Here is a 17,503-nt window from a genome sequence, read left to right on the forward strand (position 1 = left end):
AAAAAAAAAGAAAAAAAAAAGAAAAAAAAAAAAGAAAAAAAAAGAAAAAAAAAAGTTTACCATGTTAAAGCAAAAGGTTTCAAATTTTTTTATATATTATGTGTATGAATCAGCCGATAAATGGTAAAAAGTTGTCATCCAATTACATTCATAATCATAATTGTGATACTATGAACAAAAATTAAAATTGCTTCAGTTAAGGATTTCTTAATTGAAGGACAAGACCTACTTTAATCCTAGTTTGAATGCAAATTTTAGACAAAAATTACAATTTTCTTTGGGTGGGTGGGGGATTTTTCTTCTTTTTTTTTTTTTCTTACAATAATTCGACTTAAGAATTCCAATGTTTTCAATACAATTAAAATTGAAAAAGGCCAAATAGTCTAGAAGGGAAACTTAAATAACACTAATATTTCTGCTTATCTGACATGTTTCCAATCAGCCTAGACTTGTTGTCAGTAGATTAGGGTAATGCAAGTTTAAGCAAGATGCGGTAGCAAATTATCTGACCCTTAATTCATTAAAAACTTGTGCAGACATCCTGACATAGGCTATCCATCATTTAAAGAGTGAAAAGAGGCTTTTGCTATATTTATAAAGGGGAGAATATGTAATATCAGCGGTACATATCAATGTAAGTTTCCATGGCAGAATCCATGATGCTTTATGTGAATCCGATTAAATATTTCTATTTAAATGCTTCTTCAAAACAAATTTAGACTGCAAAGAAATTATCTTAAAACTTATCAAAACACCCAAATGAAAATTACAAAAGGCTCCATTTTTAAGCTAAGCAGAGCTAAACACAAGGTTTTTTTTTTTTTTTGTGTGTGTGTGTGTGTGTGTGTGTGTGTGTGTGTGTGTGTGTGTGTGTGTGTGTGTACTGGATTGGAACAAAAATAATTGCCCCAGTCTAAAAGGATTTCTCCACTGAGAGAATAAGATAAAGTGCAGTATCAGAATACATTACACTTTGCTCATAACCAAGAATGAATTCTTTAAATGGATTCCAGATTTTTTTGGCCTTTTGTTTCTGGTCTTTATTTTAAAGTAAATGAGGCACAATAAATTCTACACGAACTTAGTTGCAAGAGACCCAAATGAATAGATTTAAAAGAGGCCGCCGTTCAGTCTCTAGAGATGGTGTATAAGCTTTGTAAAGGAACATTGTTTCATCTTCAGTGTTATTTTCAAAGTTTCGGTCAATGTAACCTCCGATCTTCTTCAGAGGTATCTTTTCAAACTCAGGAATCTGCATGGAATTTTGAACGTTATCCTTTATTTAATCCACGAGGACAGCTTGTTCCTCGTTCTGTCAACTATAACTGGGTAGAAGTTCTAAGTAATTCGCAGTTGTATTTTGAGTGTACAAGAGCAAATCTTACAACTGAATACCAAGTGCTTTATCCACTTTGTCAAGGACGAAAGCATACATTCCTGAAGATTAAATAAAGTCCTCCAAAATTCTGTGCAGATTCCAAGTTCGACAATATCTAATTAAAAGTTACATTGACTGGAACTCTGAAAATAACAATCCAGATTGAACAGTCGTCCAAAGAATTGGAATATTACTCAATTCTCATCTAAAAATTCTTCAGAACCGTAAAAAAGATTATGCATATTCAAAAACAAGGTCAAGCCTCAGGATACAATATTGTTGAAGAGGGTTTTACATGGTAAAAAAAAAAAAAAAAAAAAAAAAAAAAAAAAATTCTGCATACCCAATTATTTTGTATTCAACTAACATGCAGCCTAAATCTGTGCCTACCAGGAGCCAAATTTAATCCTTTAACTACTTTTACCAGACAAAAAAAAAAAAAAAAAAAAAAAAAAAAAAAAATTCAAAATGGTTTCACAGGTCTGAATCCCTATACCAAAAAAAATTTTTTTTTTTACTCACACACACACACACACACACACACACACACACACACACACAGCATGGGCGTGTGTATGATTTATTTGCAAAACACTTGTAACCAGAGGTAGACAAGAACTTGACCCACTCCCACCAAGACGAATGTTAAATAGAGCGTTCAGAATTGCAAAAAGATTTTAGTTGTTCCCTTTAAATAGGTTTTGCCTGAATATTTGTCTATCATTTCTAGATTAGAAATAAAAGCATCAAGCATACAAGATAAGTTGAAAATCGTGACTAAACAAGTTTTGGCTAATGAAAACAAGAAACAAAGTGAAATTCAAGTAATAATTTCAATGTTTCAGTGCAGCAAAACATGCCCAACATAAAATCGCTACATAACTTGGACTCTAAAAACTGTGCCAAGTTAAATCAACATTTAAATTGAAATATTCAAGGTGTGTAGTCGTCTGCATGCTATTCTAGTCTAGAAAAGTAAAAAGTAAGTGAGTGAGTGAGTGCATGCATGAATATTTAACAGATTAACTACTGGTCACATAACATTGAAATTAACAAGAAATAGTAATCATACACCAAGAATGGTTTATAATGAGTAAAAACTGTTTGGATGAATGAATAATGCATACACAGACATATTGGCAAATTGAAATACAAACTGTTTATTCGAACTTGCCACATTTATACTTTCTGAGCTTGGCCAAATTCCATTTTTCAAATCGTTTATTATTAAATCTTTCTTACCTATCTCTCGATAGCTATATCAGTAAAAGTGGCTGGAGTGCTAAATGTTTGGGTTTGATTTTAGCTGATAGCACGCAATTTTTTTTTTTTTTTTTTTTTTAATTTTTGAAATCACTATATATTAGGTACAATACTATTTAACAGAATGCAATAAATATGAATCGTGCATGAATTAAAATATATTTAAGTGTATTTTACGACCCGGGAAGAGAGGGCACTTTCATATTTTTGTGCTGGACTGTTTTTAAATTTTTTTTTAAGCCAATTTCGCAAATTTAGTTTTTTTGAGGCAGTTTAGCCTTCAAAAATTGTGCTTGACTTTTCAAAGCGTAACGTATGGACTAAAGAAGGAACAAGCAGAATATTAAAGTGGTCATCCATAGTAGAGGATGCCCCCAAAAACTCCTTTTTCATTAGTTACCACACTGAGGTATAGGAAGGGTGCCACCCATCACAAGATTACTCCACTTTATAATGCGGTTTTTAGCAAGGGAACATTAAGTACTTTTTAAGTCTTTGGTACAACTGTTGGAATTATCGATCTCATATAGATGTTAACTGATCATCTTACAATACTGTAAGTTGTAAGAGTTGTCTCCCTTTTGATAGCTTATATTTCTGGTTATTTTTCAGCGAGTCTAGTTACTTCCCTTCGTTTTCTTGTTACTATATATAAAGTTGTGATCACGTATATTTTCTCCACGTCAAAATGTAAATAAGAGTCAGTGTCTGTCAAATCTAAAGCATGGTTACGTGTTAATTTCTTTTCTCAACGCCGATATATCTTCCAGTGTGAATTTTATTTAACCAACAGGGTATGTTTTTTTTTTTTTGATTTAATTTATAATTAACCAACAAGTTAAACTGTGGTCCCCAAAAGCCCATTAACAATTACTCACCAGCATGCCACATTAAAAATTCTGGCCAAGGTAATCTTGACTCATGTATCAGGTTGGTGCAAAGGTAATGTTATATCATTCACAGAGTACTGCTTTGCTGTTTCACAGCTCAGTGCTGGGATACAAGCAACTAACTCAAGCCAGGATCGAAACCCGATCGCCCAAACGTATATATATTAGTTGAATGTCAAAAAACATTTTTGCATCAAGCTAATATATCTTAAAACTTGGAACCTCTATGAAACTTCAAACAATTCTTTATTTAATCTGAGAGATTGAGAATTTGTCAGCCATGTAGAAGTTTTAATGTCAGTTCTGTAGTAAGGATTGAACCATCAACCTCTTGAATCATTTAAGGCCAATTTTTTTAAACAATACCTTCACCTTTTATGCCATGTGTGGACCATTCCAGGAATTTTGAGAACCTCATTTTTTTCTAACATTAGTAACATATACACATAAATAAAGCAAAGTTGCCTGCATGTGTCATGGCAACAGAGCTAAATGGTTAATCTAAGAGCCAAACTAACCAGATTTTGAATCTTCGATCCGATGTTCATAGTGATGCCAGAAATTCTCAAACTTTTCTTGAAACTCATTTAAAACACACACACATATATATATATATATATATATATATATATATATATATATATATATATATATATAAACCATTGACATCGTCAAATATATAAATGGACAGTGGTTTTTAAATATTTTAGTTCAGTTTGAAGAGATCCGGGTACTCCCTCTTGGGACTAACGTTTGATTCCATTATAGGTTGTGTGAGCAAGTGTCCAGCTAAAATATCAAACACTACAAAAACACCTACAAACTATGAAAAAGATTCATTCTTTGACCCTGAACTTGTGCAGAAGGTCATATGGTCGGTTTTTCAGACATTTTCTATACTAAAGAGAAGTAACAGAGTTTTGATCAAAGTGTTACAAAAGGCAGAATATAAAAAGGAGAATTATTTGTGTATCTTGACTGATCAGAGAAAGAACGCTAGACAGATAAAAATGAATGTTTTAATAGGGAAATGTTACACTCCTTAGGCAATGCCCGGTAGACCTGTTCGTATAAAATAAAGTCAACATAAATTTTTAATTTATACTCTTGTACAATATATTTTAAGAAAAAATAAAATAAAAAAATAATTAAGAGCAAGAAACTGAATTTAAAATATTATCTTACACTTTTATAAAGTAAACTGATTTTGTCCCCTATTTCATTGACCAATATAGTTTTCTAAGCTAAATCTACATATGAATTCTGATTCAGCAGCCATTTAAGCAAATTCCTGACACTGCTTTTCAGATTTTTCTTTATTCAGCTCAACAATTTTTAACTCCTACAGAGAAGGATTCAGATGCGTTCACTATCATTGCCATCCACTAGATCTATGAAAATCTGTCCGTTTAACTTACATTGTAGCATCGGTAATATTTGATTTTTTTTAGACTTGCTATTGTCAGATTCTTTACATTCGAGGGACTCCATCCAACTACATTTCTTTCTGAGAGTTTGGTTTGTATTTGCATTATTCATTTAATAGTGGAATTACAGTATTTCTGAAGGAAAATCCCACCATTTAAACTTAAGAGAGAGAGTTATTCTAATCCAATTAGCAACCACTTTCAAACTTTGGCTTATGACTATTACCCTACCACCTTCATTTTAAGTATTCTTTCAGCCAGAAATTCACCTGAAGAAAATTTAGGTGAAAAACCCTTGGAAGCAAATTTATTTACTTTAACTTTGCAAATAATGATTTAGGGGGGGGGGGTATCCTAACCTCCGGGTCATGCCAGGTAAATTAGACCTGTTCAGTTCTCAATTTTAGTTTGCTTATGCAATATATGGATTGAACAATTTTTTTTCTTCTATTATTTCACCCTAAATAAGGCACAGTGCCACACGAACATTAGAGGCTGCTATTTAAGACCAAATCGACAAAGGGACATCATGTAGGGAGTTGAGCAGTGAGAGGTCTGTTAACATTGCACTTTAATTTCTGCATGTCAGTATAGTCAGGGACTTAAGGGAATTTCAAAGTCTAGTAGTAGGCTTTCTGGCATCTAGGGCTCTACAGTGAAGGGATGGGATTTTGTTGCTGGTTTAGGATATTTATGTTGCGGGGATAAAAGTGCTTCGAGTTTGGAACACATTCTATTTAAGTACTTGTAAAACAGACAAGGCTGCAATATCTCAGCGATGTGACAGAGGTTGGAGTGGTTAATAGTGTAGGACCTATCAGGTTGAAGACTTCAACCATGATTTTTTGCACAAAATCATATACGGCAAATCTCATTGCTTTTATTAAAACAAAAAAAAATTTACTGAAAAATAGAGAGAAAAAAATGACAAAACGTATATGATCTTAGGACAAAATATTCAAGTGAGGCACAAGTCATAACTTCCTTATTTTTAGTCAGATTTGAAGATTCTTAGATTAAGAATCTCTTTATAACATCGAGATATTTTAAGCAATTTTAATTTTTATGTGTATTGCTGTTCCTTTAATCAGATTGTTTTTCAATACTCATGGAAGGCATTGTGATAATTATAATTATAAGAATACTAGGCAACATACATTTGTGAAAAAAAAAAAAAAAAGCCAGAGATAAAGTTAACCTGTTTATTTATAATAAGTAGTTTTGTTTCACAAGAACTCCTAGCAAATGCAGCTTGTTAGTTTCACATCTGTTAACATTCACAGGACTTTAGTGCGTGTGTATGTGGGGGGTGAGGCAGTGACAAAACCACTCAACATTGGAGTAGGTTAAAAGTAGACATGGAAAGGTAATATATATAAAAAAAAAAAAAAAAAAAAAAAAAAAAAAAAAAAAAAGTTATCCTAGCAACCACTTTTGGACTGGGGCTTACGATTTTATCCCCCCCCCCCCAACCGTTCATTTTAAATATTCTTTCAGCCTGAAATTCATGAAGAAAATTCAGAGATGAAAGGCCCTTGAAGACACAAAATCCGCAAAGCTAGAATTCCCACCATGAACAGATTTCTCAATTCAGTTAGTGGTTGCAGAAGTGATGCGCTTCTGTGCACTTCAAGGCTGGTAATGGCCTTTCCAAGTAGTCCATCCTTCCTGACCGAGGCAAATCAAGAATTTGAAAGAATTATTTGTATCAATATTAGTTGAAAAGTTCTTATGAGGTCCATGACAGAAATTGAACCAAATCAGTCATTTTCTTTTACAAATTCCCAACTGGGAATTCAAACTCCCCACAAATTGGATTCATCAACAGAAGCAGGACTTCCCTTAAATACATTCTGCAAAAATAAAGGCATGAAAATTTCTCTTGAATTAGAGACAAATATTACATAGTGAAGTTCAATTGAAAACTGCAAAACTTTTAATGTGTGTATATAAGAGGTGGGGGGAAACGTTCATTAGTAACTCCTGAAATGCAACAGCGAAAGTGCTTCAGACAATGAGAATTCCAACATTCATGACTAAAAACACTTGTTTAGCTAAGTGACGAAAACAAATGAATCTATAAATCTTGCAATCAGTAAACGCATAAAAATTTCATATGTAGAAATGAAAATTTTATTGCGTTTGGTAACAGTTATGTTTTGTTTATACTTTGCTTAACTACTAAACAACTACTGAGTTTTCTCATAGTCAGAAAATTTAAAACTAATGCCATTTTCAAACTTAGAGGAATAAAATCTGGGATGCTAAAAACGTACACATCCCGGTTTGTCTGCATCAAACTATTTTTAACAGCTTTTTCACAGCTTGAAAAATATTTGGGAATTAAATCATTTACTGAATCATTTAAAAAACAAAACATTTATGAGGAGATAAAAGATGGGAATAAGATTCTATAAAATGTTTGGTTTACAACTGGGCAGGTATTTTTCTGTTAAAAAAAAAAAAAAAAAAAAAAAAAAAAAAAAAAAAAAAAAAAAAGAAAGTCAAGCATGATAAAACGATACAGTTTTAAAATGAAAGTAAACGTTATACTGAAGCAGTAAAAAAAAAAAAAAAAAAAAAAAAAAAAAAATTGTTGATTATGCATTTGTGCTGAAATAATATTTGGAAACCATTCTTAACATGAGAAATGGAGAGGGTTTTGCAACTATTCTGTACTTTCACCTAACAATATAATTTTAAAATATTGTAAAACTTGAAAATATTTAAAATAAAAATAGCATGATAACCAAAGTACATAAGCACCCCACATTTTAACAATTAGTTTCATCGGACCTTGCAATTGGCGTCAGGACAAAAATCTACCCTATTAATTTTTGAAGATTTATTCATTTTTATTTTGCAAAAATCCATTACAAATTTACTGCTTTTCCAGAAACTCGCTTAAAAAAAACTTAAACCCTGGTAACCAACTTCTCCTTGGTCTTCGGGCCAAGATCCAAGTGTAGTATCTGTTCTGATGCTACACTTCAATTTTTGTTTTCAGTAGAGGAGAAATCCTTCACGACTAAAACAATTTATTCCATTTTTCCACATTACATCCTGGTATCTAACTGCCCTTGTGGGGAGGCAAAGTAAATAAGAACCATAGAGTATTATTTTTTTATGGGGGCATAGAATAGGAGGCATTGTCACCGACTTGGGGGTAAGTGATAACATTACAAAGGTTTTGTAAAAAAGTAACCTATATTAAATCTACAGTGTTTCATATGGGAAAAGGGTAAATTTTGTGCACTTTAGGTCCTTAACAGATGGTATTAAAATAGAAATGTACAAATTAAACATAACAGCGTTATCAAATATAGGATGTTGAAATTGTCTTTTATACAACAGAATTTGCAGGGTGAATTCACCTGGGATTCAAACAGGGTGCTTTTTAGGAATAGGTATCCAGATCTGTAATTGTGATGCAAGCAGTTTTGATTATTTGGTGCTTATTCAAATTTATGGCAGCAATTAAAAGTGTTATGTAGTGTTATTACAATGATGAATGCATGTTCTTTTGTTTCCATGTTAAGGAGAAGAGTCTTAAGAGTGTTCATGAAAGTAAGAGATCTTTGAGGTTCATGTGTGATCATGTGAGATATGAAGACATTAATAGGTGTATATATATAGAGAGAGTGAGAGTTTATAATTGAGAGAGAGAGAGAGAGAGAGAGAGAGAGAGTACATATAATTACACTTCGAGAGGGGTTTTCATATCTAGATAGATAGACCGATAGATTGAGAGGTTGGCATTTATGCTTTGACAATTCTGTATGAAATGGCTCTGTTTATATAACAAATAGTATGACACATACTTTCTAAACATTTTTTTTAGATGATAATTTTCAAATGGTCCTTATATATAAATTGACAATACCTTTTCTCGTAATGATGGACACAGGAGACGGCAGTTATAAAAAACATGATCATTTATTCCTTCCAATTGACCGGTCAATGGCTTTGCATTCAGGAATTCAAAGTTTCTTTACATCTTTTTCTGTTTAAAACCCTCGCGCTTCCAGAGTCCAAGGTTTGAACTGAATCTTCTCTTCCCTGGTCAGACTCATCTGACTGACTCTCTGCCTCCCTTCTTCTGACTTCTCACTAACTAACTCTCACTTCCTATATTGAGAAATCCATGCATGTCCGGCCAACGTGACCACAATTCACGTGCCATCAACATGCGCGACCTGCACGTTTCCGAACATTCTGATTTCCCATTTTTCTTGTGTGTTTTTCACAAAGGAATTCAACCTACATATCTAATTCATTTAACCCATATTTTATTATCCACATTCTTTTTAACAATGAATAGTTTATAATTTATTTTATCAGAATCAAAAATTTACTGGACATTCCATTTAAAACCTATTGTTCTTTAAAACTTATCTCCAGGGTTCGATTCCCGTTTTCTCATTTTATTTTCATTTACTAATTCTCTTTATTTTTAATTACATGAAAAAGGGGACAAACATTTTTCACGAAACATCCCTTTCCATATTAAAAAAAAAAAAAAAGTACGCATTTTTTAAATAAGTACATTTTTTTTTTTTATTTTATATATATCTACACAACCCTTAGCCAAGAAAGATCAGGCTAAAAAAAAAAAAATCCTTTAGTCAGCCCTTTCCAACCGACTTCACAATTATTTATTTATTTTTTTCTTCTTTATTAGATCAGACCCTCCCTGATCTTCTTGGCATTACTTTTTGGGTGTAGGGTATTCCTCCCCTGATCCACGTCAGCTGCTTAATCAAGCCACCCTTATTCCGTAAACTAGAGGTCTAACTTTACCTCTTTCGAAATTGACTCCTTTTGTCCCAAAAGTACCCTGATCGTATCCTCTGCCCGATTGTTCTATTAAGTATGGCTTTGTTTCTATTTTTTAACTATCTTCTTTGGACATACTCAAAGCTCATTTACTTAAATCTTTGTGGTTGGCTTCTGAAGTTTAAGATATTCCTTTTTTTTTTCTTTTTTTTTTCCACACTGATTCACTTGGACCTCCCTGCCTGGACTCTCAGAACCTGACGAAGAGCCAGAAAATATCAGCCTTAAGTAACTAATACCTTTTACGCACCAATACCTTAATCGCGCACTAAATTCTATCTAATAGCCCGATTTTTTGTGATTTTTCTTTTCTCTCACCAGAGCTTCCAAGATCCAGGCGATATATCCCACATTCATGCATCTCTACTAAAAATTACAAGGTTATATCTTCTTGCGCACCTATGGTATATTTTTGCTTTTCTCTCACCTCATTAAGCTATATGTGATTAAGCTTCGGGCTGTCATAGCCCTTTTTTCATAAGGATTTTCGTATCCTTTCTAACGCCTGTTTCTAATTAATTAAGCCAAGTCTTACCTCCTGCTTGTAATCGTCACGTGCGATCAGCTTTTTTAAGCTCTTAATTACCACAGGTCCCATATGTATTTTTCGAATTAGGGGCACCTCTAGTGCTTATCTCCCTACCAAGTTACTCCTCTTGGGAAAAATTTTATGGGATCATAAAAAAAACAAAAAACAAAAAAAAACAAACAAAAAAACAAAAACCAATTGTAAAATATCTTTCTTTTGGCTTATCACATCTGAAAACTCTAAATACCCGTTTACGTAATTTATTTTGTCCCACTCTTAAAGTTCTAACTGATTTCTAAGCCAACCATTCGTCTTAATCTTATTTTCTACTAGATCATTTTAATTCTAATGTAGATATCTAATAATGACTGAATTCCTGTCGCAAAAACAACATTACATTTACATACATTTAAGACATTTTGCAATATAAAAACATTTTAAAAAAAATATGTTACATTATACATTTCAAAGTCCGTTAACACAATAAATTGTCCCTTTTTTTCAAAGAAAAACAATTAAAACACATTAAAAAGCTGCAAAGTTCAACAGTTTCACATTTCTGCATCTTTCTTTTTGACAATAGCATATTTTATTCTTTTTTTTTTTAATAACACAAATTTTGTGCACTTTAGGTCCTTAACAGTTGGTATTAAATAAAATAGAAATGTACAAATTAAACATAACAGCGTTATCAAATATAAGATGTTGAAATTGTCTTTTATACAACAGAATTTGCAGGGTGAATTCACCTGGAATTTAAACAGGGTGCTTTTTAGGAATAGATATCGAGACCTGTAATCGTGATGCAAGCAGTTTTGATTATTTGGTGCTTATTCGAATTTATGGCAGCAATTAAAAGTAAATACAAAGGTCTGTATAATATACATATCAGTCATGGAATGAAGATGAAATACTCCAAAAATCACATAATTTGATCAAGTATTTTTTTTCATCCAAGAAAAGTTTTACATCTAAGCGAGTGATAGTGTTTTCATCTGCCACGATTAAATTTGTGGGAATAAAGGGGAGACAACTTATGTTCAATGCAGTTTAGTAAAATTGCTAAAGATCGTAAATTTTTATTTTTAGTTTTAAGTAAAATACTCGACCCATTTACGTAATTTTTAAATATAAACATCCATTCTCTAACAAGAACAGACGTTTTGGTACATTCTTTAATTGCCGCCATAAGTGCCAATCTAAAATAAGCACCACCAAGTCATCAGTTGCAAAGTCAGACAAACTGATCGCTAAAATTTGGTAGCCATTTTTAGAGTTAATCGCTTCAATATAACCAAATTTACATTTCTTTAATACCCGAATTCCAACTAGAAGCTTATTTTGTTTTATATATCAACCTATTTTTGGTTTCCATAGGACACCATCTTGTAGAAACCTTGATTATGCTGGCCTATTTGCTTATTGTAAATGCATTTTTCTTCAGATTTCATGTGCAATATGAAATCTTTCAAATTCGAAAGTGATTACAATTTCTGGCACTCGCCAGGAATTGGTATCGAGGGGAATTTGGGTGTTCAGATTACTGACGGAGAATCTTAAACCAGTTTCGAAAATTAGAAAGAAAAAAAAATTGTTTTGCTGGTACTTATGCAGAGAAGATTTAAAAATAATATCTTTAAGTTAAAGGCTAATGTACACGAGTGAGGCCACCATAGTGAAATATGCATCGGCTTGGATGTTGCATGCAGCACGTCTGAGGGAGTGTTTATTATTCTGAAAAGAAACAAATTTTGGCATGTATGGCCCCTTTTTTATTTTGGCTCAAACTGCACTTTTCAGATTGTTATTTTTTTTTTTTTTATGGATATTTTTCTTTTTGCTGAGATTTTAGTTCTAGATAATCATTAAGAGGAGAATTGGTGCAAGTCCAGATTAGCACTTGTGCGCGATAAACAAAAACCTTTATCATGTACCTTCCTGTCATCTAATGTCGGTGTTTTTCCTCATATCTGGAAAAAAGTGAAGTTTTAATTGGCGCTAGTGCACTTATTGATTTAAAATTTTACAATATGTTTTTATTAAATCATTAGGTGAAAGTACAGAATAGGTACACAACACCCCCCTGCCGCTATGTTAAGGATGGCTTTCTAAAGAAACGTTATTTCAGCATGGATCAATAGGGTCTTCCAAACAATCATGAAAAATGGAGCGCATGTTCCGTGATGTCAGACTTGTGTTAACTATACAAACTATGGAAAAGCAGAAAGGACTTAATGATTTTTTAAAACCTTTGTTTATCTTCTTCAAACTGCAATTAATTTGTTATGATATTGTTAGGTTTTAAGATTTACAGTTTAACGATTAATAATATAAACATTGTATATTAAATAGGAAATACGGTTTTACTAAATATGTACGATAAGCAAAAATGGGGGCGGGGGGACAATGATAGGGGGGGGGCCTTGTTTTGAAACCCAATTTATAATTTTGTAGGTTTCCAACTACTTTTTGATTGTATTTGAAAGATTAAGGAACTAAACTTAATTTCCAAAAGGAAAAAATATTTGTACACGAGAAAAAAAAAAAAAAAAAAAAAAAAAAAAAAAAAAAAAAAAAAGAAAGTTATGAAAAATGTTTTCATGGCGAGCTACTCAATTCAGGTCAATTTTGAAGTTAAATAAATTAATTGTAAAAATCCTTTAAAAAGATATTAGATTAGTTTTCTGGGTCTATTTCAAAAGGTAATTAGTAATGTCCTAAGATATCAAATTAAAAAAAAAAACAAAACAAAAACAAACACCTTGTTTGTACAAAAATTAGCCCAAAACCAGCGTGATTCTGCCGTTCGCAAAACAAGTTTTTCTAAACACGGAATATACGGAGGCCCAAAATTTCAGCCAGTCAAAAGACTGAAAATGACCTCATGTAATTAAAAGGGAGGAAGGGGTATGATCTCCACCCCCAGACGTGCATCCGTACATTCCTATTCTGAACGTTTGTATAAATTTCTCCATTTTTTAATTTTTCTATATTCCTGTTTTAAAATCAATTTTTTTTTTTTTTTTAATTTGTTCAATATTATATAACAAATGTTACGCTGAAAGTTTCATTCTTGCGAGCAAGAAAATTAAAATCTTGCATACAAAAATTATGCGAAACACGTAAATTAAAAATAAAAGTAGAAATATTTTTTGCAATTATGATTTTCGCGTGAAAATGTTAAATAAACAATGCTTAATTCAATGGTGATATTGGTAGTTCGAGAAATTCATTTTTCTTTGAGTTATATCGAAGAACTTAATACAGACTTCAGGGTTTTTTTTGTTTTTTTTCATAATCTTCATGTAAAGATCTTATTTTTATTACGATGCTTTATATAAAAAAAGCAAAAATAAATTCTTGCATATTTTATTTACTACTGAAAACCATAACTTTAGTAAAGGTATTTTTTGTTTAAACAAAATACATTTCCACTAAGATTTAAATAAAAATAATTCATTATATTCCGCGATCATTATTTGATAAATACTGAAAATTTCATTAAAATTGGTTAATTTCCTGATTTTTGGTGATTTTTTTTTTTTTTTAAGTAAAGGGAGGGGTCAAAATGTTTATACATTGAGCATTGGCATTCATTTTGCCTGTACCTAATGTACGAGCATTAATTACTGGCTTCCATACTTTTGTTTGGTAAAAAGAGAAACAAAATATGAGGGGGGGGGGTCTACAAAATGCATAATATTTGTACAATATTATTTTCAAATCGGTTCTAATCTGGCAATGAAATAGCTGACAAGAGCCATGTTTTTATTAAAACATAATATTTACAAAAAAATTTAAGCAATTAAAAATCTATGTTGTAACGGGAGATTTGGAAATAATAGAATTTTGATAGTTTTAATCTTTTAAAAATTAAATTTTAAGAAAGTTTCTTTTTCTTGGCAATTCAATTGATTACAGTATACATTAATTAGAAAAACGCTATTTAAAAAAAAAAAAAAAAAAAAAATTTTTTTAATTGCAACTTCAAGGTAAGTTTTTGTTCAATACGTCTATTTACATTTTTAAAATTTAAATATTTGAACTATGTTTCATAATAAACTGAAATTTCGACAGATAATATATTTTGTGTAAATTTCGAAAAAAATAAATATGGGGAGGGACACACTAAAAGTATTTCCATGCATATTTTTTTTTCCGGAATCTGCATTTTATATGTAATTTCATTTTAAAATGGATAAGTATCGAAAATTTAATGAAAATTTGAGCATTAGTTGATTTTTGCTAGATTTGTTAAACACGGGTATGTTTTCACATTCGGAATGCTTACTACATTAAAATGTTATTTTAAAGTGCCAGTTATGTAAACACGATTTTCGTCTCGCAATTTTATTTTCGTACAATGAAAATAATTTTTAATTGTTACTAGTTTATTTTGTCCTTTTAAAATGGTACAAAGGTATGATAATATTAACTTATAAAGTTACATCGTGTTACATATAGGGAGGGGGGTAATTCTGTGGTGAATTTTGGAGGTGCCCACAGATCAATAAGTGCATAAGTGGGTGTGTCAGAAATTTCGTGAAAAATAGTGAATAATTCCACCCCGTCTTTCCAAGCTTATAACTCCTCGAAAAATGTAATTCAAGCCCTAATTTTTTTTTCTCAATTAAAAAGGAGCAAGGATCAAGGTTTCATAACTTTTTTTTTTTTTTAAAGGTTTTAAACTTCGGACTTTACAGGTAAATTTCTAAAAAACACTTGTTTTAAATTTGAATATATTATTTGACCTTTTCAATTTGTGATATATAAAACTTTGGTGAGTAAGTTGATTATTTACTTTTTTAATAGACACTTGAAAATGGGAGTGGCGTGAATTTTAAAAAAATCGTTTGTCTAAATTATATTCGGTTTATTGGAAAGAGCATAAAATTTCATATTGATCCTGACATTATCGTAAAAATAGAATCAATAAAAAAATTGATAGATTTTTAAAGTTTAAAAATTGAAAAATATTGAGTTCGTAAAATTCATTACCGTTAAAAAAAAAAAAAAAAAATTAAAAAAAAAAATACTTTAAAAGTTTATTTTGGAAGTATAATCCATAAAGAAAATAAACAACCTACTTTAAAATACGTATTTTGCTGGGTGGGGGTGGGGGGCTCGCTCGTGTACGTCCGCCTCAGTTGATTTCTAAGAACAACAAAAAGTTATTTCAAAACGGTACCTTCTCTGCATAATCACCATCTTCACGTGCATTACGTATTATTCATGGCTTACAAAAAAAGTGCTAATGCAGTGAATCCGCGCTATTGTTAAATATATATATATATATATATATATATATATACACACATTTTATTCAATTATAAGGTTAAAGTACAGAATAGGTACAAGACACCCTCCCCATGTTAAGAATGGCTTTTTAAATAACGTTATTATTTCAGCACGGATCAATGAGTACCAAATAAAATAAATGCTTCGGTCGTTCTAGAGGCCAACCCGGGATTCTCAGGTAATACTGGTGAAAGTACCCAGAATTTTTTTGTGTGAAAGAAACGTGCAAAAGACACTGAACTCAGAAATAAGGATCGATAATTTATATAACACAATATATCGATCCTCATCTAATTACGTAAGCAACCAAGACGTTCGAATACTTAAAAAAATTTTTTTTTTTTCGAACAGGATTCATTGCAGTTAGACATTCAATTTAACTTTTATATAGATAGAACGAAAAAGTGGTTAATAAATAAATAAATAGAATAAAAGTTACCAAACAGACCTGAAGTTTGGATTTTATTTTAAAACGTTATTTAATTTGAAATTGAAGTAGTACTAAGAACAAGAAAAAGTCCACAGTAGACAATCATTTACGGAGTCTCGATAATCGCTCGAATCCGTAATTAAAAAATACTGGTAGAAACCCCACCCAATAAATTTCACTGTGACTTGACATTACTCGTGTTTAAAATAAACGAACGCTTTAAAATAAGTTACAAAACAAAAAGTATATCCAGGTAGGTAGAAAAGTACTTGACTTTGGGTAACATTTGTCACTTTTTCGTTTTGTTGCAAAATGCCTCAACGACTTAACCGTTATAAATAAGGTGCTTATGCATTTTTAGTATCGCGCTATTTTTAAATCGTGTTTTTTTTCTTCAGGTTAAATTCAAGTTTCAAGATACTTTTATTAAATTGTTAGTGCTAGTGCAGAGAGTGATTCGATTCGCGCTATTTTTTTAAAAATCGTATTTCCAAGTTTAAAGTTTTATGATGTATTTTTTTTTTATTCAATTGTAAAGTTGAAGTATAGAATAAGTACAAAACACCCTCCCCATGTTAAGAATGGCTTTTTAAATAATAACGTTATTTAGGTCCGGATCACTCTCTGCACTAGTACCAAATTGTTAAGTGAAACCACAGAATAGTTACAAAACACCCTTCCCACGTTAAGAAGGGCTTTCAAAATGACGTTACTATTTCAGCCAGCATGGTACCAAAAATAACCCACTTATTTTCTTATAGAAATTCCAACATTTAAAAATATGCAACTTACTCCACAATATATATATATATATATACACGCACACACAAATCTAAACGTATCAAAAGTTGAATGTCAAAAGTTAAAAAAACAAAACGTCCCATTTCACTTCAACTACAAGTTTGTAATGTTTATAGGACATCAAAAAAAAAATTAAATTTGAACTTGTATATTAATGGCACGAATTCTGTTGCTTTTCTTATTTTATTTTAACATAAACTTCAGTTGTGACTATTTTAGAAATGACTTAGAAAAACAAAAACACATGCAAACAAAAGGTGGCAAACAAGTGTACTTACAACAGCCAAACGTTTGGTCGCCATTTTTTCCGTCTGAATACAACTGTCACCGGTGCGCACGGTGTAGTTTTATCCCTGAAAAAGCTTCCGGGTTAATTTTCTTATTTGTTAAATGTAAATAAAATTACATTTATATATCTATATACACACAAATAAAGATGAATGAAACTTTATTATTGCGTATTGGGGAGGTGACGGTGCTTAAGAGATTACCGACACGAACTGACGACCTGGGTGTTCCAAGTTCGAGTCCAGTTCGTTACACAAAAATCACTTTCAGTTAGGATATTGGCAACATTCCCGTAAGTACCCGATATGATGTCGGCGATATCAGAAAGAATTCTGACGAGAAAAATACCAGGGAAAACAAAGC

At 31.4% G+C, this 17,503-nt stretch overlaps 1 protein-coding gene across 1 annotated transcript in view; it reads right to left on the reverse strand.

Moving 5' to 3' along the window:
* LOC145296729 (carbonyl reductase [NADPH] 1-like) overlaps nt 1-17,255 on the reverse strand; it is a 37,872-nt gene extending 20,617 nt beyond the window's left edge. Inside the window, exon 1 of the mRNA XM_080142740.1 lies at nt 17,131-17,255. Within this exon, the coding sequence (XP_079998866.1) occupies nt 17,131-17,154 (24 nt within the window). The 5' untranslated portion in view covers nt 17,155-17,255. The remainder of the gene's footprint in view (nt 1-17,130) is intronic.
* Nucleotides 17,256-17,503: the final 248 nt, after the last annotated feature.

Source organism: Euprymna scolopes, chromosome 17, assembly GCF_053919585.1.
Source record: "Euprymna scolopes isolate OS-2025 chromosome 17, ASM5391958v1, whole genome shotgun sequence".
Taxonomy (NCBI): domain Eukaryota; kingdom Metazoa; phylum Mollusca; class Cephalopoda; order Sepiida; family Sepiolidae; genus Euprymna; species Euprymna scolopes.